The 25725-nt window shown below is 37.4% G+C and overlaps 1 protein-coding gene across 4 annotated transcripts in view; it reads right to left on the bottom strand.

Moving 5' to 3' along the window:
* Positions 1 to 1739: 1739 nt before the first annotated feature.
* The window catches only part of prmt3 (protein arginine methyltransferase 3), a 55739-nt gene continuing 31753 nt past the window's right edge, over positions 1740 to 25725 (bottom strand). For all 4 annotated transcript variants that reach the window (XM_044144579.1, XM_044144559.1, XM_044144570.1 and 1 more), the window contains 5 exons: positions 25371 to 25558; positions 23146 to 23232; positions 12787 to 12837; positions 11267 to 11354; positions 1740 to 1948 (listed from right to left, as the gene is read on the bottom strand). In XM_044144579.1, coding sequence (XP_044000514.1) covers positions 1839 to 1948; positions 11267 to 11354; positions 12787 to 12837; positions 23146 to 23232; positions 25371 to 25558 — 524 coding nt within the window. In that variant the 3' untranslated portion in view covers positions 1740 to 1838. The remainder of the gene's footprint in view (positions 1949 to 11266; positions 11355 to 12786; positions 12838 to 23145; positions 23233 to 25370; positions 25559 to 25725) is intronic.

Here is a 25725-nt window from a genome sequence, read left to right as displayed (position 1 = left end):
GGCAGAAAACAGACTTTTGAGAAGCTGGTGTCACTCATTCTAGCGCCATCATGTGGTGAAAATCATCAGACTGAAGAATCAACACTTTCAGGAAACAACCTCCATCAAGCGGAGAGTTATTGTCAGAGATGGGTAGTAACTAGTTACTTTTACTTGAGTAACTTTTTAAAAAAAATTTACTTTTACTACCTGGACTTTTACTCTATTATTACTCTATACTGAAACATTCATTTGAGATACGTTCTAGCTTTCAAGAGAGAAATATTAAAACATCACAATATAAAACCCAATTTTTTACAGACAAGCATCATTCAAATACTAAAAGTAACAAAACTGGTCAAATCAAATCATTAAAAGCATATTAAAATGACACCAGGTGATGCAAATGCGCCAAAAAAAGGAACAAATTTTGATTTAATTCTCAAAATCCTTTAAAGAATGTTTTAAAAATATTCTAATATAACCAGTTTCAGAAAATAATCCAGAACTAGCTGCAGAAATGCATCAGAAAACATGACCACTACAGACAATTACATGTTTAAGAGTTCAGGATTCATCATCACAGGCAGAAAAAGCCAGAAGAAATATTTAATTGTAAGCAGAGCTGCTCAGTGGAGTATGTAGAGGTTTAAGTCAGCCTTTTTAAGCTAAAGTACCTTTTAGTATTGTCCCTGGAAACCCGTGGAAGATGGATGATGCTGCCGGCGAAGTCTTGTGCAGCTCAGAGTAAAACAATAAGAGGAAGAAATTCTTGGCAAAAGCATATAATCTCTTCACAAAAGAACAGTCAGCTCTGAGGGCCTTTTAAGTTTTCTACTCATCACTGAATAAAAACAACACATGGCATCTTCTTAGTTTGTAGAGTTTCTGTCTTATGAGTTTAATTTGAAACAAATAGCAAAGCAAACATGTTTTAATAGCTTTTTTCTGCAATTTCCTAGGACATTAATCTCAATTTCAGGCATCTGGATTTTCCGCCTTTTGTTTTCTGTTTTTTTCAAACCAAAAATCCTTCACACAGGAAGTGGCAGCACTTCCAGGAGCGCCGGTGCCAAAATGCCGAAAGTTTTAAATCACTGGGGTTACGTTGGCTCCAAGCAAGGGAGGAGAAATTATCAGCACGTCCCATCAATCAGCATGAACTCAATGAGGACAGAGGTCACTTTATACACCACACACATCTTTACAACAAAGGGAATCATTTTATCGCTTTTCTGCCAAAAAAAGAAAATGAAACAAAGTGGGAGTGCAGTAAGGCAAACCGTATAGAGCTCAGGTGAAGGAAAAACAAAGCAAAGATTTGAGGAAAAAAGTCTGAAACTGGGTCATCTTAATTAACCAACTTAATTAAGATGGTTATTTATTGAAATAATTCAACAAACAAAGTTACATGTAAAAATAAATGTAATGTCTGAATTCTGAGATTGAGATTCAAATTCTGGAAAAAAAAAGTCAAAATTCTTAGATTAAAGTCAGAGAGCTGAGAAAAAAAAAAGTCAGTTATTTTATTTCAGTGACCCTTTTCCTCTTTCATACAATTTTACAAAACTTATAAAAACCCAATCAATAAGTGTTGCATCTTTTTTATGCACTTTTATCAGTAAGAGAAAAAACTAAGTTTTCCAACTTTGGGAACAAAACATTTATCCAATAAAATGTTTAATATAATAAATGCTTACAATGACACAAAGAATAAAGAAAATGTAAATAAAAAAAAAAAAGTAGACAGAACACAGATGACCAAATTATTATGTCCTTTATTTTGCTCAGTACATGAATTATCAAAAGTAAAATAAAATCAGAGCTATGATTGGTTACAGATACTATGATGGGTGACATCATTGGAGGTTGTAAGTCTGCTTCCTGCCTGGAAGGTCAAAGGTGACAAAGAGCGAGCGCGGATCCTTCTTGTTTTTACGCACGGTGATGTTTCCCTTCAGCTCTTCTCCTGAAGCAAACAGGAAGACAAACAACACCCTGGTTTAGATTAACATACAAAATATGGAAGGCCCTGAGGTTCAACAATATGACATCCATAGCTGAAAATGTGCTGACGCTATGGAAGAAGAAAAGAGACAAAATAACTGACTTTATTTTTACTCAGAATTCTACCTCTGTGTCCATCTATGGAAAAATCCAAATATTCTTAGAAGCATGTCAATTTTGTTAGCATATGAAAAATAATGACATAACTGTGATATGGGATTTGTAAACCTGCTATTTATCCGCACTGGAAACTTGAACAAAATTTGGTAGATTTGAGTTTTAAGAATAGATTTGCCAGATGAAGCAAAAACAACTTATACAATTCTGATTTTGAGATTAAACAGAGTCCAACTTCTGAGGAAGAAAGTCTGAATTTTGAAAAAGTAAGAATCCTGAAAATAGAATCAGAATTTTTAGGGGGAAAAAAAAGTCAAAATTTTGAGTAAAGAGACAAAACTCTGATACTAAAGTCAAGATACTGAGATAAAAGTGAATTATGAAAAAACAATTCAAACTTCTGAGAAAAAAAATCAGTTTTGAGAATAGTTCTAATTCTGATGAAAACAAAACCCGAATTTTGAGGAAAAATAGACTAAATTCTGAGAAAAAGTCAGATTTTTGAGAAAAAAAATTAAAACTTTGAGAAAACATAATTCTGAAAAAAAAGTCAGAATTTTGACTCAAACATTTGAGGAAAAATTTCCAAATTTGAGAAAAGATTCCAAATTCTGAGATTAAAGTCAGAATTATGAGAATAAATCCTTTTTTTTCCCAGAGGTCTTGATCCACTCCTGTTATTTTCTTTATATGGAAAAATCTGCAAATCTTTCACAACAAATGCACAAAAAAAAGACAAGCACCAAAAGAATTTATTTAAAATGTACATGAATAGTTAATTTAATTTCTGTTGAGTCCAAAGTTTACGCCGCTGTAGCTGGTATTTACTTTTGGGACATTCTCTACGTCATTAAACACAACAGCCTACCAACGCATCCATACATCAGGCTTGAAGCGAAATGACAACGCACCAAAAGACAGAAAACACCGAGTCAGACATCGATCAGGGCGTTCATAACAAAATGAAAGTCTTCCTGATGCCCTGCAGCAGAACGCTGCTGCTGACTGCGCGAGCTCGGGCCTCTGCAGCATGAGCGCTCTGCTGCTTGCAGAAATGATGATGTGCGCGAGACCAATATGCTTTAATGTGTCTTAATAAGCAGGACTGTGCATGGCAATGCAGATGCTCTCATATCTCCAGATGGCAGACACAAGAAAATACACCTACAGCAGCGACGCAACGTTATGACGCATAATCGCTCCGATTAACTTCCCGTTTGACTGCTGGAGGTAAATGAATGTTTAGTGAAACGGCAAACCGGCGTCCGGTCGCGCCGCGCTGCGCTCGCAGGTTGGAGGACGAGAGAAGGAAAATGCTGACTGCGCTCGTTTCTCCCGCAACACGTTGTCGCCGCTGCTGCCACGTCTCACTCGTTACCGTGGCAACGTCACGGACCCGAGGCGCCACGCTCCAGGTCCGACGCCGCTGCTGCAGGGAGAGCAAACCTCGACAGTGGTGAACAATGCAAAACACGTTTTATTCCTCAAAATATTTTGAAAAAGTGTCATAATTTCATATATTTTTGCAATTACAATCTACTAAAAAATTCATTTTAAATCAACTCTGATTTAGAGATTTTTTTTTTGTTGCACCTTCTGCTTTGGAAAATTATTCAAGCTCGGTCAATTTTCATATTGGATTTACATTTGGACTTTGAATAGGCCATTTTAACACATGCACATGTTGGCTGTATGTTGGAAAGTTAACCTGAACTTTAGCAAAATTTTCTTTCTGCAAAAACACAGAATCTTACCAAGTATTTTTAGTAGTTTCTAGTGCAAACATCTTAGTTCACTTAAAAAAAGACTAAAGTAACTTAACAAGTAACTGCAGGTCCGTGTAAAAGACAAAAAACAAATAGAAAACATTCTGATCATCTGATCAAAGCTTCTTCTTCCACACAATCTGGCAATATTTTGGTTTTCTGCGGCGCCTCCTCCTGGTGCTTCTCTTACAAATTAAAACAAATTTTGACTGAGAATTCACTGATTTACTTTTTTCACTTCTGATACCGATGCAGATATCTGAGGTTTAGTATTGGCCAATACCGGTCCGATACAGAAAATTAGTGCTGAGTTGACTTAAAACATTTCTATTTTTTAAAAACAGACTTAAGTGTACAGAATTATAAACTTATTTGATAACCAGTACGGGTCACTTAAATACACAAATGGCTTCGCAAGATTGGTCAAATGTGTAAAAACAACTTTAATTTGTTCAATTAGTGCATTTAGGAGTGTAACAGAAAACGTGAAATACAGAAACTGAAATAAACAATCGGTTGACCACCTGGATCAAACATGTATAAAATAACAGCAACAAACCTTTTAAAAGGTTCAGAAATGCAATTTCTTATTTATTAAATATGTTGTAAAATAAATAATAAAGCTTGACATCACTCAGAGCACAAAGCATGGAATTAGAATAGATCTACTATTATGGATCGGTTTCATTGTCACCGATATCCGACGTAGAATTGTTTTCAATCTTTACCAAAAAAAAAAGAAAAGAAAAAAGACATTTAATGCCACAGAGGCCTGAGGTTTGACAACATTCTGTGTTATAAGACAGAAAAAAAACTGACTTTCCCCCTAAAACAACTTTGCAATTAACTGTCCGAGTAATCCTCTGCGTTTCAGATTGAACTGGTGAAGCATACAAACAATCATTGACAGAATGTGTGTTAAGTCAGGGTGCGACTACAGCGGCCCTGCTGCAATCAGTCAAACTAAACTCCCCATGGAAGAGGGGCCTGGGAGCTCCGGGTAAACTGGCCGCTCAGATCCCAACGAGTTAACCATGTGTGGAAATGAGTCGAGGAACGGAGCCGGGCTTTCGCTGCGGCGTCGTACATCACCATGCCACTGTCATTAAGCACAGGCAGGCCTCTGGAAACAGCTGGCCTCAGCCAAACACTGCTTTCCTCCATGAAATTACAATCAGAATATACAGCTCTGCAGATTGGAGCCATTCATGTTACAACCACTCTGCACACATTTCTACTGCATCTGCATCTGCACACACTGCATGCACTGGATTTTATTTAGGGGGATTAGAAGAAATGCACACATCCCCTTAGTAGAGAACAAAAATCTATTTCAAGAGTAGCACTTCAACATACTTATACTCAGGTTAAAGTAAAAAGCAACAAATTACTCAAGAGTAAAAAAGTATTTGATAAAAATGCTACTCAAGTACTGAGTAACTGATCAAAATCAATTAATTATCAAATAATTATTAATTAAGAAAAATATCAGACAAACCAACATATAAAGTAAAGTGGAGATTTTATTTCCACATCTCCACTAAAGGTTACGAGAATAAAGTCAAAATAATACAATAAAACCATAAAAATATGAGAAAAAAAGTCACATTTTGAGAATAAAGTGATATTTTAAGAGTAAAATCAGAATATTTTACCTTATTCTTTATTTTTTCTATTTTTTTAGCGTGGCCCTTTGTGCCATCTAAAAATCTTATTTTTCCACTTCTTAGATCTCCATCTTTAGTGTAGAGTTAGTAAAAAATAAAAAAGAAGTTCTAATACTGTACATCACAAACACCAGCTTCCACACAAATCCAGCCCAGGTGTTGAATAACAGCCACAATAAACTCTAAGCTCGACTTCGGCAGTTCAAGGACCTTCAGGGTTTAAACAATGGAGGAAGAGGAGGAAGAGGAGGAAGAGGAGGAAGAGGAGGAAGAGGAGGAGGAAGGCCCAAAGCGCATGGACAAAGCCAGGGTGTGTGTGCGTTGGGGGGCGGGTAGATATGGAAGAGGTCCACCTTCACACAGGACAGAAAAGGTGAGTCATAAAAGCAGCGAAGACCACATGACTGACCAATAAAAGGCCGGACAGGAACTCACACCCGTGTTTTAGAGGATCTGAGGTCCTGTAAGCCGGAGCACGCCTCACCTTGAGCTTAATGGGACTTTAATTCACAAAAAACAGTATTAAGCAGGTACATATGTAAAAAAAAAAAAAAAAAAAAAAAAAGAAGAAGAAGCCCATCCTCTTCAATAGCAGAGCTACACAAACACACCGGAGCATGACAAATGATTTGCTGTTTAATTTATTACGCTGCCAGCCGGGAGGATTTGCTGGGATGTTTTGTTCCAGGCTGCTGGCTGGCTGTTCGCCCCTCTCCCAGCACAAACCTCCCTCAGCAGCACAGTGCAAGAGTTAATTACTGCTCCGCTCGTACCAACGCATCAAATAAGATCCGGCCTCCGTCTCAATAAATCATCACAGCCAGAGCGAACATCAAGCAACACGATGTTTTGGCCTGGAAGTCCTGGAGATGTCAACAATCAAAAGGAGAGGAAAGAGTTTAAGCTTCTTCAAGGACGCTCTCCTGCTGGAGAGTTTATGGAAGTTTTGTGACGCAGTTTGTGTGCTGTAAAGAACGCCATGAGAGCCGAGCAGGCAGTCGATGGATGCCGTTAAAAACTCCATTTCGGGTTTACGACTAACGAGAGGAGCGGAGGAGCACATCAACACCCAACACTCACTTTCTCCTTCCATTAAACTGCACCGGGAGGAGGCGCTGCAGAAAACTGCTCCTCTGGTGTACAGGTGCATCGAAAAAATGTAAACTTCATTTCAGAAATTAAATTCAAAGAGCAAAACCTATTTATAGTTTCATTACATGAGGACTGACGTATTTCAAACATTTCCTCAAATTCTCACTGCAAAAACAAAATCTCACTACGTATTTTTGGTCTAGTTTCTAATGCAAATACATTTGTACACCTGAAATAAGATCAAACTAACTTACAAGAAACTTTTCAGCTTGTTTTAAGTCAATAAGTCCTTAATATTGATGAAAAAGTATTTGTTCAACTGGCAAATTATTTCACTAATAACAAGGGAGAAATGTCCTGTTATAAGTGAAATAATCTGCCAGTGGAACTAAAATACTAAAAAGTTACTCGAAAGTTTGTTTTGTCTTATTTCTAGTATAAGATATTTACACTAGAAACTAGAAAAAACTACTTGGTAATATTTTGTATTTTTGCTTTGCTGTTTCTTAGAAATCTGTTTTAATGTAGAAATGTTGGCCAGCTAAACTTTATGCCTACACTCACTGAGAAGCAGCATTCAGTTTCTAATCGCCACAAATCTGGAACAAACTTCCAGACAACTGCAAAGATGCTGAAACACTGAGTTCCATGAAATGTTTAGAGTTGCCTTTGATTAGTACTAAGTGCAGCATTGTTCAACATATTTGATCCTTTTGATGATGGCATTTGACTAGTTAATTGCTTGCTTCAGTTGTTCACTGTACATCCCTGAAAAGCAGAAGTAGAGCCTCCTGCACACCCAGCAAGAATGCCTCACAAAGTGGTTTAAGGATGGCAAGTCAACAACAAAACACTAGCAGCCATTGATCAGCACATGCAGTGGTAAAACCAGCTGACCAAATGTGCTGGGGTTGCTAGGTAACAGTGCTGGTCTTGGCTGGCATTGATGCAACTTATGGCCAAAAAAAACAGCTGGATGTTTTTTTTTTAAGAGTTTTTGTTGCTTTTAGAAGCAGCTGAGACTGAAACACAAGTACAAAAAAAGGCAAAATGTGGATTTTCTATAATAGATCCCCTTTAAATTTTCATGGAAGACACTTCCTTTTGTTTCCAGATGGAAATAGCTCAGGACTGCAAAGAAACAGCTTTGTCAGACGACCTCAGAGGATATCCTGCTGCGTTTGGCATTAGGACGTTGGAAATGGATCCACTGGGTTCTGGAGGTTGCAGGGAAAAACCGCTGAGGTTCAGGCTTACTGAAGCAGAGCCCACTGAGGCTCGATTAGATTGGGATCTGTGGGGTTTCAAGGTCGGGCCAATGCCAAACACTCTGTGGTGCATTGTAGCTTTTTTAAACTATCACCTCAAACTCACTAAACCAAGTAATTATACTTTCCAACACAACTTTTTTTACACAAATTTTATGCTTTGAGACTAGATGAAAAGCTTCACTATGAATTTATTGTTGATATTTTTTATAGTGGTCATACAATTAATAAATAAATGGATCAATAACATATTGGATAGAAAAAGAAGTGTGGAAATGTTATTACATTTTTTTCAAACTACCCTCCTTTTCCCAGTTAATCCACACCTGGAAAATACAATGTCTTATTATTTCACTTATAACAAAACATTTTTCCCAAAAGTAAAAAAAAATCTGCTACAGATTAAACATACTACATTTTGGTCTATATTCAAGGATTATTGACCTAAAACAAAATCCTATCTTGCTCAAAAGTTGCATTTAAGTTAGTTTTGTCTTACTCCAAGTAAACTAAGATGCTTGCACTGTAAAATTTTGTGTTTTTGAAGTTAGGAATGCAGAAAGAAAAATATAAAAGCATTAATTTACATGTTTCTTTTCTTAGAAGTTTGACATCATCTTTCGAAATATATGTTTTCCCCCTTTAATACAATAAAAGTGAATAAAAAAGTCTGAGTTTTGACTTTAGAATCCCACCAATGTTCTGACATGAAGTTTTATTATGCTCTCCAAGTCTTTGAGAAAACTCAGGAAGTATAAACACATCTGTACCAAACTGGCATTTGTGACCAAAGTTGTGCACGGAGATGATATCAATCTTAAAAACAAACCTATTTCATGCTTCACCTTGTAATTCATTGTCCTCTTTTATATCCCCTGAATTGTTTATCTGAGGCAGCAAAGCTAAAAGCGTCCCACAGCATGTTTTTGACGTTCTTATCAGGTTGGCAGCAGGCGGCGGCGGCTGAGCGCGGCCACAGGCTATCGGATCACCTCTGTCTCAGCGGGGTTCATTTATTAGCGTAGATTTCATCTGATTTCTGCTCAGGAAGTCGACAGCCAGTCGTGAGCTTCATTCATCGGCACATCAGGGGTAGAGCAGGCAGCAGGTTGTGGGTTTGATTCGCCCTGAGTGGACTACCAGTTTGTGTATTGGTGTAAACATTCGCAGAGTGACAGAATCAAATTTGTCATCTTTTTCATTTATTAATATTATTAATTTCTTAAGCTCAGGGCACGGTGCTTTGTCTTTTGAGATACTTAATTCAAGTGTTGTGAAGTGATTTATTGATTCAATAAGTCAGAAGCTCTAAGTGTCACTAGAGAAGGAACAATTTTTATATAGGAAACAGATTTTATTCCCCCCTAATTGCAGTTGCAGTATATAAATAAAATATTTGTTGAAATTGTCACTGTGTTCTAATAGTATGAGAGATAATCTGTAGGAAAAATTTTTTAAAAAAATTAATCAACCAATAAGAGCCAGGACTTGGTTCTTACCGTTGTCAATCATGCCTGTGTGCGTGCCACTTCTCACCCTCTTGTTCTCTGCTAGAAAAAGAGGGTTTGTTCTCTTGGGCTTGAGAGAACAAACCCAATGATAAGTTGTTTCTCTGCCATTAGCAGATTTAGCAGTGCGTTCCAGAGGATGATTGACAGCGATAAGACCCTATTTCTGACTGATTGGTTGTTTTTGACCCGAGAGGTTCATTTGTTCAGACAGCTTTAGTACCAATCTTTTCTAAGATTATCTGTCTCATATTACACTATTACAAATTGGTGACAGTTTCAACTAATATGTAAAAAACATAGATTTTTAAAATAAAAGTTATATGCTGCAGCTTTAATGAAACAAATCATTTGTATTTTCTCTGACTATCTTTGATACTGAAATGTATTGGATGATCACTGATTTACACATTCAAAGTGCGACAAAAAAGCAAAAATACGGCATAAGCAGTTTAAAACTGAATCCTACAATTTCAAAACGTGGTTTAAAAATAGTTATTTGATAGTTTCGTTGATTCTATAGCTGATAGTTAACATTAAATTCTGCTCAAACTACCAGTACGTTTCTTTTCAAACAGTAACAGAAGATCCTCACACAATATTGCATCATTTCCCTCCATTTCAAAATGCTTATAAAGCAATTTTATAAACATTAATACTGCTATTCTTTTGTGTCATGATTCTGCAGCCTCCAAGCCGATATCTGATGAAGTTTTACATGTTTTCTCTGATGTGTGATTTGTTCTGATCCCTCCCTATCACCGTGGGTGACAAATTCAGAGCGTCAACAAGCCTGTCTGAGTCGCTGTCACAGACAGATTACCTGCTGCAACTTGCAAAGATGCAACCTCAATGCCTGAGAGAGCCAAGTAAATAAATCCCAGTTGAAGGATATACAGCAGGTGAGAGAAGTGCTGAAAAGACTGGCAGCTCCATTATTTCTAAAAGTGTAATTGACATGAAATTCTCACCAGACATCTGAGAGAACCATAAATTATGTGTGATAAAATGAAAAAAAAAAATACAGGAAAAGAATGTGTAAAAAGGTGGTGACACCAGCAATCAAGAAAATAAATCAAGTCATTTAGTGCAAATTAATGTCGGCTGCTTCAGTATCAATTGATTGCCTTTAAATGGATGTTTTATTACCATGGTGTCATACCAGAAATATTTAAAGATGGTAAAAAAAAAAAAAACGTATTAGCTTGCCTTATTATTGCAAAACAGACTGATGACTTTGGTTCTCTGAGAATTTCTAAATTATTCAAGACTCCAGTAAGCGCTCGGGCCAAAACCAGAAGGGAAAAGAACATAATTATGTCAAAAACTGGCCAAGATCAGGTGCTGCCAGCAAGATCTCACACAGAGGAGAGAAAATAATCATCAGATGAGTTGCCCAGAAACAAAATGAGAGATTCAAAAAGACCATAAGTCAACAGCAACAATTGTTTAAAAGAAACCAATAATGCGGCCACACTCTGGACATTTAAAGTTTCAAAGGTTAAACGTTGAAACGCGTTTAAAAGTTTGCTGAACATCAATAATTATTGTGCAAACAACAAAAGTGAGAATAAGAACTATTTATTATGTCTTATTTAGCTAATTGTATGCTGCGACATGGGATCACAACCAATCATTGAATCACAAAGAATAAAAATTGTAATTTATATCCTCAAATTGCATACTATAATTACGTTTTCACATATTTTTAAAGTTCATTGGTGTACACCGTCATTGAATAAACAGTGGAAAAAAATAGTAAAATTAACAATTCGGACAGTTTTGAATGGGTGTTTTAAATAATAAATTGGAATTTATTGTGGCAGTGATGAATAAAATTATACTAATGAGTGGTTACTGACCTGCTTTAACAGAAATGGGCGTTTCTAGAAGGAAGACCGTCTGTTTCCAGTGGGTTTTTGTAACTTGAGGGCCAGTGGAGAATGTCACCTAGCGAAAAAACAACAATAAAAAATTATTTCAAAACATGAGCAGAATCAACCTGCTGTACCAAACCAGCAATGTATAGTTTTATTGAAACATCTAATGGTAGAATCAAATATTTCAAACCTGAAGAAGAGACATTGTTCTCAAAAACAGTGTGTTAAAAATAAGCAATAAAATTCAACTTGGTAGATTTAATATTATGGAAACCTACATAAAATTTGTTTTTAATACTAAAATATAGCATTAAAGCTGCAGTATGAAACTTTTCTAAAAACAAATTCCCCATTTGTTGAAAAGTCAGATGAGTTGTATGAGACGGATGATCTGTGTGAAATAAAATCCGCTCTTCTGGTTTTCACCAGTTCAAACTAGAAACAACCAATCAGGGCCAGGAGGCAGGCCTTAGCGCTGTCAATCATCCTCTGTAAGCCGCTTTCTCTCTGCTACGTTACAGCTTCTACCTGTCAGCAGAGTGTGTAGCAAATGCTAAAGCTAGTTAGCATGGCCACCAGTAACGGCAAATAAACGGTTTAGTTCGTTTATGAGGATTATTGACAGCGGTAAGACCGTCCTCCTGGCTCTGAATGGTTGTTTTTTGCTTCAGCAATAGTAACTGCGGGAGTAGTGGAGGAGATTAAACACTTAACAGATTGTCTGTCTCACATTACACAGTCACGACATAGTTATAGTTTTAGCAAACATGTATAAAAGCTACATAAATCATCAATTTCATTCTGTAAAAGTCAATCTGTTTCCACTAGTTGTGCACTGATTGCAGTTTTTTGGCTGATCTCCGATTACCGATCTTTTAAAAGCCAAACTTGCCAACTCTGTTTTTGAGTGATAGCATTTTTTTTTTTTTGTCTGAAATATAGCAAGAAAGTTGCTGAACTGGAAACGGTGTGGTAACTGTCCATGACCTGGTTTGTCAGTCAAACCTAGACATTTACCAAAGTAGATAAGATTGGTTGATAAGATCGGCTTCACATGTGATCAAGATCTCCCAAAATTAAGAAAATCGAAAGTGATAAATCTGTGCACCCCTTGTTTCTACAACTCATTTTAAAATCACTTTGTTCTACTGTTGGGTCTCTGATACCACTACACTCTTGAAGCAAAAAGATATTACTGTTTTTCACATTGTTCCAGCGTCAGCCCCCAGTGGAAACTGTAATTTACTGGTTCAGCCACTGCATGCGTCTTGGTTCCCAGGTACAATAGGAGGTGCAATCAAAAGGCACGTCTGTGTTGCTCACAGAACTTGGCATCAGCTGTTCCAACTGGCCAGGCTCTGCTGGGTAAGTGCTTGTATCAGCAGTTGGCTAAGACGCTCGTCGATTGCCAGTGAACGCCTCAGGGAGGAGAAACACGCCAAGGCGTGAACATAATTGAGTTTCTGTTAAATGGCTTGGATGTTGCTGCTGCTGCTGCTCACCTTGTTGCTGCAGCCTTTGTTGAAGAAAATGTCAAAGTAGCCGACAATTGCCTGCAATGAAATATGAAGGTTGTGTTAAATTGTGGCAGTAAAATAAACCCCCGAATTTGTTTGACTACACGGCGGGGCTCTGACATGCAGAGCAGAAAAGCCAGGTGTCAATGAGCACAAAAGAACTTAATAGGATGTTTATGTCCAGAAAAAAAGACATGAAAAACTGTTTAAAATATTTTTGCTGTGGTTTTCTCCTGGCAGATGCCAAACTTTTGCAACGCAACTACAAACTACAGCTTCACACTGCAAAAAAAATATTTTTTGTCTAGTTTCTAGTGTAAATATCTTAACACATTTGAAATAAGACAAAACTAACAAGAAGCTTTTCAGCTTGTTTTAACTAAACAATTCCTTATTATTGATGGAAAACGAATAGTTTAACTGGTAGATTATTTTACAACATAAGAAAAACGTCCTATAAATGAAATAATCTGCCAGTGGAACAAGTAGTAGAAATTTATTTAAAGTATATCAAGATATTTACATCAGAAAATATATGAAAATACATAGTAAGATTCTAGCTAATTTTAGAAAAATCCCATTAAACATATTTAATGACGTATGTGAATCAAAGAAGACTGAATACTGTAACTGAATAAAAATGTGTTGCAAACAAATGCGCCCAGATTATTGCACCTTTCCTGTTTCATAGACAGTATTTTTCACCTTCTCACCTTTCAGATCCACCAAGTGTATATGATGTGAGGAACTAAAACATTCCAATTGTTAACTATATTGCAAGTATGTCTCTTTAAACTTCAATTCTAAAATAAAACCGGTTCAGTAAGGTGTTTGAGTATTCACGCTGAGTCTGCAACACCCCCCATGTGCTTTCCTTCACCTCATCAGAGACTTGTCACTGGACAGCAGAAATAAATTATGAGGCAGCCACCAACAACGCCGAGGACATTTCTGCTGATGACCAAAAAAACCCCAAAACAACAATACAGCTTGCTACAGTTCATAAAATTAGCAAAGGTGGCTATTTTGATGGGAGTGTTGCAATAATCTAAAAATCCTCAGGAGAGAAGGGGAAATTGGTTATGAAAAATAACACTTAAATGTGTTTCAGTGGAGAATAAATGGCTGGATAAGGAAATTACACAAGTGACAGATTTTTAGTGTCAGACGTGGTTTATATTTATATATATATATATATATATATATATATATATATATATATATATATATATAAATAAAAATCAAGGAAGTTGATGCGAGAATGGTTTTGGTTAGAACAGTTTCTATAAACTACACATAATTTTACATAAAGGGGACATATTATGCAAAATTTACATTTTGCATCTTTTTGTACTTCCATTTGTGTTTCTACTGCTTCTAAAAACAACCTAAACTCTTAAACAAAAACATCCAGCTGGGTTTTGGCAGTAAGTTAATGATCTGGTGTCAGAAAATGAGCCGTTTCAAAAACCTTCGTAATGTATCGTCACAAATCAGCAGGCGCTGACCCTCACCTAGTAACCCCTGTGAAGTCCTTAACTAAACCTATAACTACACAATTAAAATTTCAGATGAATATAGAGGCTAATTTTATTAGATTTTAATTCTCACAGAGCTTTAAAAGAATCTGAGCAGTAGCCATTTCTGTTATGGGCGAACTGGGCAAACACCCAGGGCAGCTTCTCCTGTAGAGCGGCATCATTTTTTACTCTAGTAAACAGTTTTGCAGTTAAATCTGCAGCCTATTTCTTCCATGAAATATGCAGCATCCAAGCTTTTTAAAAGAGTTGTGTAAATTAATTTGGATTTCTTGAACTGAAGTAGTGTAAACTGTCTTATGATTTTTTTTTTTATGTTAATTGAAATTTGTGCATCTATTATAACTGAATCTATTTTATTTTTTGTATTTTAAACTGCATGGTGTACTGTGTGATTGTGATTGTTTCTCCCACATTTTTTCCAAATATAGAAATAAATTTTATGTGCATCTATGATGGTGCATGGTAATCTGAATGATGTAATGGTCCAGGGCACCAAAGAGCCTAGGACCTCTCCTGCATCGTAGAGTTAATAATTTCATACATCTAAAAAAAATTGAGGATAAGTCCAAGGCCAGAATAGCTTTAGGCGGCAATAGCCAGATTTGTAGGGGAAAAAAACACCCACAGGCTTGTTTTCTTCCTGTATGTGCCCCTCCTGAAAGAGGAAAGCCACTCTATCAATCTCAAGAGCTCACTTGTAGTGGCAATGATGCAGAACTAATAGCTTTTAATCCTGACGCAGCTGACAACTTGGAGGCCAGCTCTCCTAGACAAAGAAGAACCGGATCAATGGAAGGAAGGAAGGGAATATGAGAGACAGAGGAGCAAAGGAGGACAACATGAACGGAGAGACAGATTACTAAAAAAGTGGAGGATTAAATTAACCTGTAACATCATGTAAATCCAGAGGAAGCATTTCTTTAAAAGGTGCTTACAGTACATGAAGAAAGAAACTCGTGAAATCCACAAACAGATTCAACAAAACAGAGTTTTTTAGGGAGGATAATGGATATGTAAAGTTGTGCAACCTCAATGACCAAAGTGTTCAATACCTTCCCCACACCAAAGCTTCAATCAACCTTTATTGACTCAGACAAGCAGAGGCAGCACCACTAGCTCACAGCTAAACTGCCAGAAAAGAAGCCAAAGTGGATAAAAGAGCATGTCAACCCAATGCAATTATGCCGTTTAATGAATACTACAGAGAAGCTCGTAGCTGAGGTAATTAGGAAATTAGCTTTAATTACTCATCAGGCAGAGCAGACTCACCTCTCTCAGTCAGAAAGGCAGAGATCACCCTCAACGCGCCGCGCTGATGACAAGGCCTCGTAAGCGAGATTGATTGTCACTTCTTCGTTGTGCAACTTTCACCAGACAGCCGGGATGGCCAATTATAATCTGCGCTGCCGCGTGAAACTTGGAAATATAAAACCGACTAAGCAGTTTGGCAACTCGACACTTCATTAAAATCGCATTTGAGGAAAGGAGGAAGAAATGTAACGGCCTCAGACATTAAACACAGAAGATGTGAAAGTGTTCAGATAAGCCATTAAAGACATTGATGACGCACACGCTGTACTAAATCTGACAAATCAGGGCCTTTCAGACTTCTTGACCAAAGAGACGGAAATGAGCAACTAAAAACTTTTGTGTAAGTTAATTCAAAGTGTGAAAAGACTCTAAAATTTGTATTTTTGTTATGGTTTCTAGTGCAAATATCCTAACAAATTTGAAATACGACAAATGACCTCATAAGTAACTTTTTAGCAAGATATAGCAGCTTATTTAAAGTCAATAAATCCTTAATATTTAGGAAAAATATGGGAATGTTGTCTCTTTATAAATGAAATAAGATCTACTCAGTCTAATTCTGTGCTTTGTGCTCTGCCTTACTTTTTATTTTATATTGTACTTGGAATTTCTAATTGCACTTTCTGAATCATTTTAAAGAAAGTTTGCTGCAGTTTAGTTTTTACATGTTTGACCATGTAGGGAACCTTTTGTTCTGTTCTACTCCTAATTACATTCACTGAACAAATTAAAGTTGTTTTTACATGTTTGACCAAGCTTCTGAAGCTATTGGTGTATTTAATTGTGGTTTATTTTTCAAAGTTATAAAATATATTTAAGTACATCTATGTCTGTTTAAAAAGACAAAAGCTTTAAATCAATTCAGCACTGCTTTCTTGTATCGGATCGGAATCGGCCGATACTAAATCTCATATCTGTATCGGAGGTGAAAAAAAGTGGATTGTGTTTATCTTGGATATTTAAAATGTCTTCCAATTCACGTGTTAAACATTCATAAGAATTTAATGTTTGAGAATGTGTTCTTGTTTTACGACGCTATTAGCATTATTAGGTGAAAATGGTCTCAAAATAACAATATCATCATTTATCGCAAAAACATCTGGGACAATTTAGCATCAGCAAACAGGCCTAACAAAGTGCTAGGAAAAGACTGAGGGGAAAAAAAAGTGAAACCTTAAAGTGTAGCGAGACAGACGCCCCAAAAAAGGACAAATAAGAATGAATGCATTTCATTTTCATCAGTGTTTAGCCTTGGGCCTGTGCTCTGTCTGCGATAAAGGATGACAGCGGGCTTCCTGACGGCCCACAGAGGAGGATCAGAGATGCTGCGGCTCTCCGGCCCCCATTCTACGGGAAGAGCGAGGGGAAAATTAATAATTATCATCATGGATAACACCAACAGGGAGCAATTCATCATTGCTCTCCTTTTGCCCGGCCACATGTCAGTGAGATGCGTGGCCCGGCCAGATACTATTATACGGCAGCAGAGGGGGAGGCTGTAGAAAAGGAGGCGGGGGGGTTAAGTAGAGGGAGGAGGAGGGGCATTGAGGTGGAGGGGAGGGAAAGAGGGCTAATGTGCTTTTGATGGGGTTTATCCAGGCATGGAGGCGTCAAGCATGACCACCTCTAGAGCAAGACGGCGTGAATTCCCCCCACAGACGTCAAACTCTCCTCTTGGCCTTTCAGCACTGCTGCTGAGATCAAACACGAACACATCTCGTTTTCAACATGCCTACAGGTTGTTTTCCTCAGACATGCGTTAAACCAACAAATCTACGGCAGGTTTTAAGTTGTACAACTTGGCTTTATGTGGTTATTTTACAAATATTGTGGAAAGAAAGCGAAAATCTACAGTTGCTTAATGTAAAATTTACTTTTTTGAGCTTCACATCAAGTGATAAAGTTATTACCTCATTGAAAACATACCTGGAATGTTGCTTTGATTAGTTCATGAATGTTTGAGAAATCTTTTAATCTCCATGGCAACCATTCAGTTAAGTAAAATGCGTCACAGAGCAGCACTCCCCCACGACTCCTCCACTGAGCTCCTTCAGACTAGCCGGAAACAATTAGCAGACACCTGGTTGAACTGCGTATCTGCTGAGCTCACTATACAAGCTACTTCTCAACGCTGGTAGAAAGTTGTTAAAGGCTTAATAGAGGAGCCATGATGTAATAACTTTCTGAAAATACAGTTTTAGAAAGAGAATGACTATTCAAAGAGACAGAGGCCCAATTGGAAAGTGGTAAATTGCAAAGTTAAATTTCGTATTTGAAATATTTAGCATTTTTAGAACAACTAAAGGTAACATAGTTAATTGATTGTGCTATAAAATAGCACTTATATGTCTGGAAAATAATAGTAATACTGCCCCTTTAAAGTTGCGCAAATTAAAGCTCTGAAAATATTTATTTTACTGGAAGTGGTTTATTATTTTACCATAACAGCTTGTAACTTAAATCTAACCATGTAATTAATTGGCTTTTAATTGCCAACGCTCAATCTGTTTTCATAATGTCCAAAAAACAAACTGTGAAAATAACGTTAAAAAAAAATGTCTAAATAAAATGTGAATTAGAAGGAAATTTAGTTTTGGGCAAAGTTTGCTGAATTTTTGAATATATTTAGGCCCCCAGAGTTTTAATCTTGGGCAAAAAAATAAATAAAAACTAATAAACTAAACCAAAAATACTGGGTAGGTTTTAGTAATTTTGCAATGCAGCAATTGTAGAGCGCATACAGCGGTAAAAGTAGCTGGCCAAGTGCTCTGGAGTTCTGTTTGGGTTGCTAGGTAACGGCATAGCTTTGCTGGAGTTGCTAGGTAACAGACTGGCGACAGGACAGGAGACACAAAAGCTACTTGTGAAGTCTGTGTGTCCAGAGTAACTGTCCAAATGTTACAATGTCCAAAAAAAATAATAAGTTAGTCTTCATTTAAAACCCCAACCAGATATTTTGAGCCAAACTTAATTCTCCTGATCCATATGGAAGTCATGAAGGGAGTTATCTACAAGAGGTAAGATATAATCACGACAACATTTCAGAAGGTTTTGAAACAGCTCATTTTCAAGAAACCAAGAAACCTTAACTGAGCGGATGGGTGTTTCTTATACTTGGGCTGTTTTCAGACACTTAAATGGAAGTAGAAAATCGAAATAAACAAAATAAAATTAATTAGTTTTCTTATCAGCCTAAATCAAATGAACAAGAGAAAATGGTCTGCAATGTATTTTTAATAACTGCAGACTTTTAAGACGTAGGTTGTACTAGAATGTTATATATTGTGTAAAAAGAACTTCAAAAAGTAATGAAACAACTTTTCAGTTGATCTTGACTTTAATGCAATGTTCTGACTTGGTGAGGTACATTAGAGAGTGGATTTTTCCATTAACAATTCCTTTATTAATGTACTAAAGTTTGTCCTTGAAGTTGACGAGAGCCTAACCCGACACTCCAGAAGGCCACGGCTCCAGACACACAATTTAAATTTGATGGAAAGCATGTTAGAGATGGATTGCACAGATTTCTTTCGCCCTTCTCTGCACGGCTACAGTAACAACGTCAGCAGCGAGACAGCGCTCTTCAAATTAATTATACACAGAAACTTATTGGGGCCTGCCCATAGCAATGCATAAGGAGAGCAGTGACTGACTTGCGAAGCAAGTCAGTCACTGCCTCCATGCATTGCATGGCAGGCACCTATTGTTCTACACCCAATAGAATGTCTCTTTATTATTCTTAACTTCTTCATCCGCGGACATTAATGCGGCTCGTACCGCTGCGAGCCCACCCACAAAAGTGGTATCAAAACGTGCGGCTCGATCCCGGGAGGTGTGCTATTACTTTTGGTGGGATTTGGAGTTACCATGGCGACGTAAAAAGCAAAAAACGACCCCAAAATCACTAACGAGCTCACCAGGTGCATCTCTCGTCGTCAAGGGGATGAGGCAACCAGTAAATCCTGAAAATACCCTATTTTTGAGGATTTTCTGTGTCGTCATAACTTTATGTAGAAACGCCATTCAAACTTCATTTTGTAGATACGTCCGTGTTCTCTTTTAAAGTGAAGACAGCACGTCAATATGTATTATGGTTTGTCCACAACTTCTTTCTAAGCGACCCAAAGTTTTTGATTTTTGGAAAAATCAGAGTGTGAAGGCCGCTCCGCTAGAGTGAGAGTCAGAGCGACATTTTGACCCCAAATCATTTTTTAACTCGCCCTCACGCTCACAAATATTGCATGATTGGTATCAAACTTGGTCATGACATTGATACGCGTGCCTGCTCCGGTCAAATGTTTTCAAAAATTATCTAGCGCTTACAGTTTTCTCTCCAGGTGCTTCAGAGCAAAGTCATGCGCCAGGGTAGCAGACAGATCTCACTGATTCACTTCCATGTATTTCTGAAAAATTTCAGACCTTGGCACACACTTTTTTTTATCTCATCGCTGTTAATACTGTGAGTGAGGTAGAGATATGAATGGCGGACTATGTGAGACGACAAATAGCCCTCTCATATGCTTCAAACGGTTTTCGAATATGTATTACGGTTCCCGAACGGAAACAGTTTTTTGCAATGCTTTTTTAGTCAAACTGGCTGGCTCAAACAGAGAATTGTCTCCCCTGGATGTCTCACTCACAGCTGGCAGAGAGGATTATTTACCATGGCAACGGAACCCAGAGCAGGGAGAGCTGTTTAGGGACTACAAATACGCATCACTGTAGTTCTAACTAGTAGTTCAGTTAAAACAGAGGAGGACTGAGCTGGCCTTTAGAAAACTTGCTGCTATGGGCTGTATATAACTAATTTAACCCTGTCACTGTTACACATGGGATGAGTTTGGCCCTTTGAAATGAAGCTTACTGAAAATTTCAAAATAAAAGCCCTTGAAAATTTTTACATCAGGTCATTGCTTTTTGAGCGTTATATGACTGATTTAATCCAATGACTGTTACACATGGGATGACTTTGACCCTTTCAAATGAAGCTTAACAAAATTTCAAAATAAAAGCCTTGGGAATTTTTACATCATGTAATTGCTCTTTTGGCTTTATGTGACTGGTTTATCCAAAGCACTCTTACACATTGGATTAGTGTGGGCATTTAATATGAAGCTTACTGCAAATTTCAAAATAAAAGCCTCAAAATGCCCTTCTGATAGTGCATCACCGGAGGCGAGTGCAGTGATATCATTCTGCATTATCTGTTTATCCGAGGTTAGGGAACTGCCTTGCGCAGCAAGGCAGTTGATTAGCATTAGCCTTTTAGCTTAAATAAGCTATTTTCTATTTTTCAGACTTATTAGCCATGTTTAGTATACTTAATGGAGTAAGTAAATGACAGTAAACATTCTAATGATACCCCACATGCTACTGAAAGTATTTATGCTTACATTAGCATATTTGCTCATTTTAGCTAATACACTTACTTTATCATACTGAATGTTGCATGTCCAGCTTACTTAACATTCTTGTGATTCTCCACATGCTATTGATTACATTGCAGCTTTCTTTAGCATTGATGCAAATTCTTAGCATCAGAACGCTGGGTCCAAACCGACGGGCACACTTTGGCAGGCCCCAGTTAAATTTCTTCAGGAATTTTCTAGTTCTCTCCTGCCACACCATCAGCATACATTATTAGGCAAATTTTGCTACCTTTTCTGCAGTTCAGGTAAGGGATCCTGATGAAGAGCCAAAAATGAGACTGAAAATTAAACTCCCAGCATATATATCTGCTCTAATCCAAGTTCTGTGAAAGCAGGCGGTGTAAACATGGCACAAGGGAGGGATATTTAAAAATAAATAAATAAAAAATCATAAAGCAAGAGCAGAAGGATTTGTCTTATGCTGGAACAGCGCAGACGCAGGGGTAGTGCTGTTCATTTAATGCAAGGTTAGGCAGGCTGAGCTGATGAATGGACTGTCGGCGGGAGAACAAAAGCAGCCGTTCAATCACAGGACAGGAGAGGCAGCAGCTACCCTCTTACCAATCCCCGAGCACTGGTCCAGGACCAGTTTACCCTTCACACGTTATAGCCCTAACTACCGGTAAGACGCTACGACTGTTCCGACAACAAATCAGTATTGTAAAGATGGAAATGTGAGGAAAAGGAGGAAATTAAAGTGAAAAAGCTACAGAAGATTTGTTTCTGTGTGATTAATTAGAACAGACAGAAAGCAGCTTAAAAAAAACCAAAACAAGGAAGTGATGGTAAACTCAACACGCCTCGCCATGTGATCAAATCATTTGTTTTGTTGCTCTGGACTCCAAACGCGTCTAGACTTTAAAGTCTAGAAATAGAACTGGGATGTTTTCAATTACAGAGCAGAGAAGACAGGAAAAATGAGAGGATGTTTACGAATCCCATTATATCCAGCAGCTTCACCCAGAGAGCACAGGCCAGATAATAACTACGTATTGATTGTCCATTAAACCAATACACCCGACAGTGCAGTACAGAAAAAAACACTACAACACAGAGCAACTTGGACACAATGAGGTCTGTTGCAGACTGATCACTTCGCACAGCGTCAGGATCCACAAAACTGGAGCTACTCTGTAGTTACTGCTGGCATTGTGGAGAGAAATGTGGCTGAGACACAGTGGCACGACGCTGCCAACAACCCACAAAATACACATAGAAACTCGTTTTCACAATCTGCTTTTACTGGACGATACATCCCAACACTAACGTTCACTCAAACCTCTTCTAAGACATATTCTTATTTTAGTTTCATTACAATATTGATAAAAATATGGAGAAACATGAGGAGAAAAACAAAAGTATTCATAACCCTTTTGCCATTGCTCAATATACTGTAATGGGGATTTTGTGCAACACACTGCAAAATCTTACCAAGTATTTTTATCCAGTTTCTGATGCCACTACACAAAACTAACTTAAAAGTAACTTTTCAGCAAGATATGTGAGCTTGTTTTAAGTCATTTTTTCCTTAATATTGGTTTATATTTCCCCTCTCCACAGAAAATTAAAGTAGATTTGAAAAAAATACCATGAATTTGCAGTGACAATTGCTCAAACTTCAGTTTAAAATAATATACTTACGCTTCCAGTTAATACACATTTATAAGCTTTGCCCTATGAACACTGGACATTATTTGTAAGACCTTTTTAAAGTCACATTTCCTAATATCTCTGATTCCAGCTGACAGAATCTTGAAACCAAACATTCAATCATCAGAGTCTGAATGATGTCTCTCTGCCTGGCGTCTTTTTTACACATTTCTGGTGAATGACAGGTGAACAAACGTGTTTCCTGCAACATTTTCTTTCTTTAATGTTTGTGACACAAACACAAACACAAAAAAAAAACCTTACACCAACATATTTGTTCAGATAACATTTCTGCAGCATTAAATTATATAAAAAGTTCTATAAAAAGCTCATTAAATAGCTGCTTTTTCCCCCCCCCGAGATGCATCAGTGATCAAAAGCGGTGATAATGTGAATATGTTTGTAATTCTTACCGTGCAGTCTGTGGTTTTTGTTATCTTTAGCAGAAAATCTGTAGTAAACTCCAGCTCTGACAGGCACACTGTGTTACAGTCCAACGTCTGTTGAAACAAAACAGATATAACGACAACAAATTAAACAAAACGGTAAACAACAGCAGGATAAACAATACAAGACAAAGCAAAAAAATTAAATGAATTTATAAAAACTCTATATTATAAAAACACAAAAGAAACTCAATGGAAAAGCAGGGTAGTCAGAGGAAACCTATGTCTTTTATAAAAACTGCTGCTTCCCACAGCAATAGGTGCCAAAGTGGCCATAAATAAGTTGATTCTCATTTATATGTTGGGTTTTCTTACCATAAAACGATTAATACTACAGTTGTGTGCAAACAAGGTTAAAAGTGTCACAAGTAATGTACACCGATCCAACGTTTCTCTGTAATATCCTGAAATCATTATTAATAAAAGAAGGTTCCAGTTTGCAGCTTTGAAAACATTTTGGTCCCGATTTTACTGAACGCGTTTTGTGGAGGCCAAATTTTTACAAATCAGAGTTCCAGATGGGAGGAAGACGCAGTAATTATGTGTGTATATTACAATTTAAAAATAAATGAGACTAAAGAGTTGTATGCTGGATGAGAACCTATTTTTCCTATTTTGAGCATTTTCAGAAAAGTTCACAGAGGACGGAAATGATAATACAAATGCACCGATCTGAGAACATCTGAATCGGTATCCATATTGAAACCAATTCAAGGTTAGGTATTGGTGACAATACGTCCAGCGCTATACAGTCTAATTCTATGCTTTCTGCACTGAGCTTTATTATGCATTTTACATTGTATGTAAAATTCCTTATTGCACTTTTTGATTGGTGTGTGGCAGATGACTTTCACGTTTGACCAATTGTTTTAGTCAGTTTCAGTTTCTTGGTCATTTATTTTTACGTTGGGTATTACACTTCTAATTGAACTGACTGAACAAATTAAAGTTGTTTTTACATGATTGACTAAACTTGTGAAGCCATTTGTGTAAGTTCTCAAATATATTTGTGATTAAATACATTTATTTGCTTAAAAGAAAAGAAAAACAGTCAATTAAACCATTTTTTCTCTATTGGATCGGTATCAACCAATACCAAACCTCAGACTTCAGTATCAGAAGCTACATTTAAATGACAGCAAGTTAACATTTCAGAAGTTAAACAGTTCAATCTATTTTCACTGAGGTATAAAAAAACCCTCATCAGTTCAGTGGGAATTTATAATTCCACAAAACAGCTTGCTCTCAATTTTCCGGAATTGCAGCCAGCTCTAATGGAATGCTACTGGATCGTATCAACGGGAGGCAATAGATGAGAGTCCCTGTAATTTGGGCAGAGGGGGTGACTATTTGTCACTTGAGGGGAGAAGCTATCGATTAGAGGATTCAAATTCCATTACATCAATGTTCTCCCCTCATTCATCACCCGCCCTGATGGCTGGAGGACGCAACACTTATCAGAGCCGCTAACTGGCAGAGGAACACAGCTCCGACGCAGTAAGAAGGGCTTTTCTGGGAATTCTTTGTTCTTAAATGAGACACGGTTTCACTGGGTTTGTTTGTAGGACTTACCTCAAAGAAAAGCCTGCAATTTTCAAATAAAAGCCTCAGCGGGCTTGTATTTGAAGCCTGCTGATAGTAATGAAGGAACTTAAACAAGGATTAGGCAGATCCATCCCCACAAACACTTCCTGAAACTCCACGAGCCTCTCTTTTGGTCCAAGAGCTAAATCTGATTCTCATTTTACAAATCCAACAGCTTCAATGTTTCTGTCTCAGCAAAGCACACCAGGGACTTGTGTAACTGCTTCCCACTGCATTTGTGTGACTTCCTTTTAAATAGTTAGGATTTAAGTCAACTGAGGGTGCTGTGTAGACCGCTTTAACCCAACTCTTGTTCATTTGGGTAGAAAGTCTGGTTTGTTTGTGTGTTGTGAATGTGCCGTCAAACTCTGATGCGGACCAAAAAAGTGAACCCTGGTCCGCTCCGCCTACAAATCTAGTACAGTTCGAATATATATGTGAATGCCAAGACAACCAGAGCAGAAGTGGACTACAGCGCACGGCACTCTGGGTAAATACAACCAAAACAAATGTGACAGTCCAAGGCCAGACGGAGAAATGGCTCGTGGTCTTTTCTTATTTCTTATTATTGTGCAGAGGTTCTGATTTTGGATTGTCAGGATGTGTACCTGTACAACAGCAGGTTCAGAGATGAGTGTCTCCGCCTGCACCACTTCCACCATCGCCTCAGGCACCACCGCTGTCTTCATGCATGCCATATTGAAGCCATATACGTCCTCCCAGAATGCAATCCTGTCTTGGTGCTTCTGTGCGTCTCCCACAGCTGCCAGGCTGATGTTACAAAGATCTGGATACACTGGAATAAGAAATAAAAACCACACACTTTTAAAGACAGATCAAAACTTTATTTCTTTATTTCACAAAAAAACTCAAAAAACTATTAGTTGAGAGAAATGCAATTAAATCTCAAGTTTAAAAGCATATTCTTCAACCCATGGATGCAAAACTCAACAACTGTAAAAC

The sequence above is a fragment of the Gambusia affinis genome, linkage group LG02, assembly GCF_019740435.1.
Source record: "Gambusia affinis linkage group LG02, SWU_Gaff_1.0, whole genome shotgun sequence".
NCBI lineage: Eukaryota > Metazoa > Chordata > Actinopteri > Cyprinodontiformes > Poeciliidae > Gambusia > Gambusia affinis.
The sequence above is the reverse complement of the archived record's forward strand: the minus strand, read 5'-3'. Positions and strand labels throughout refer to the sequence as shown.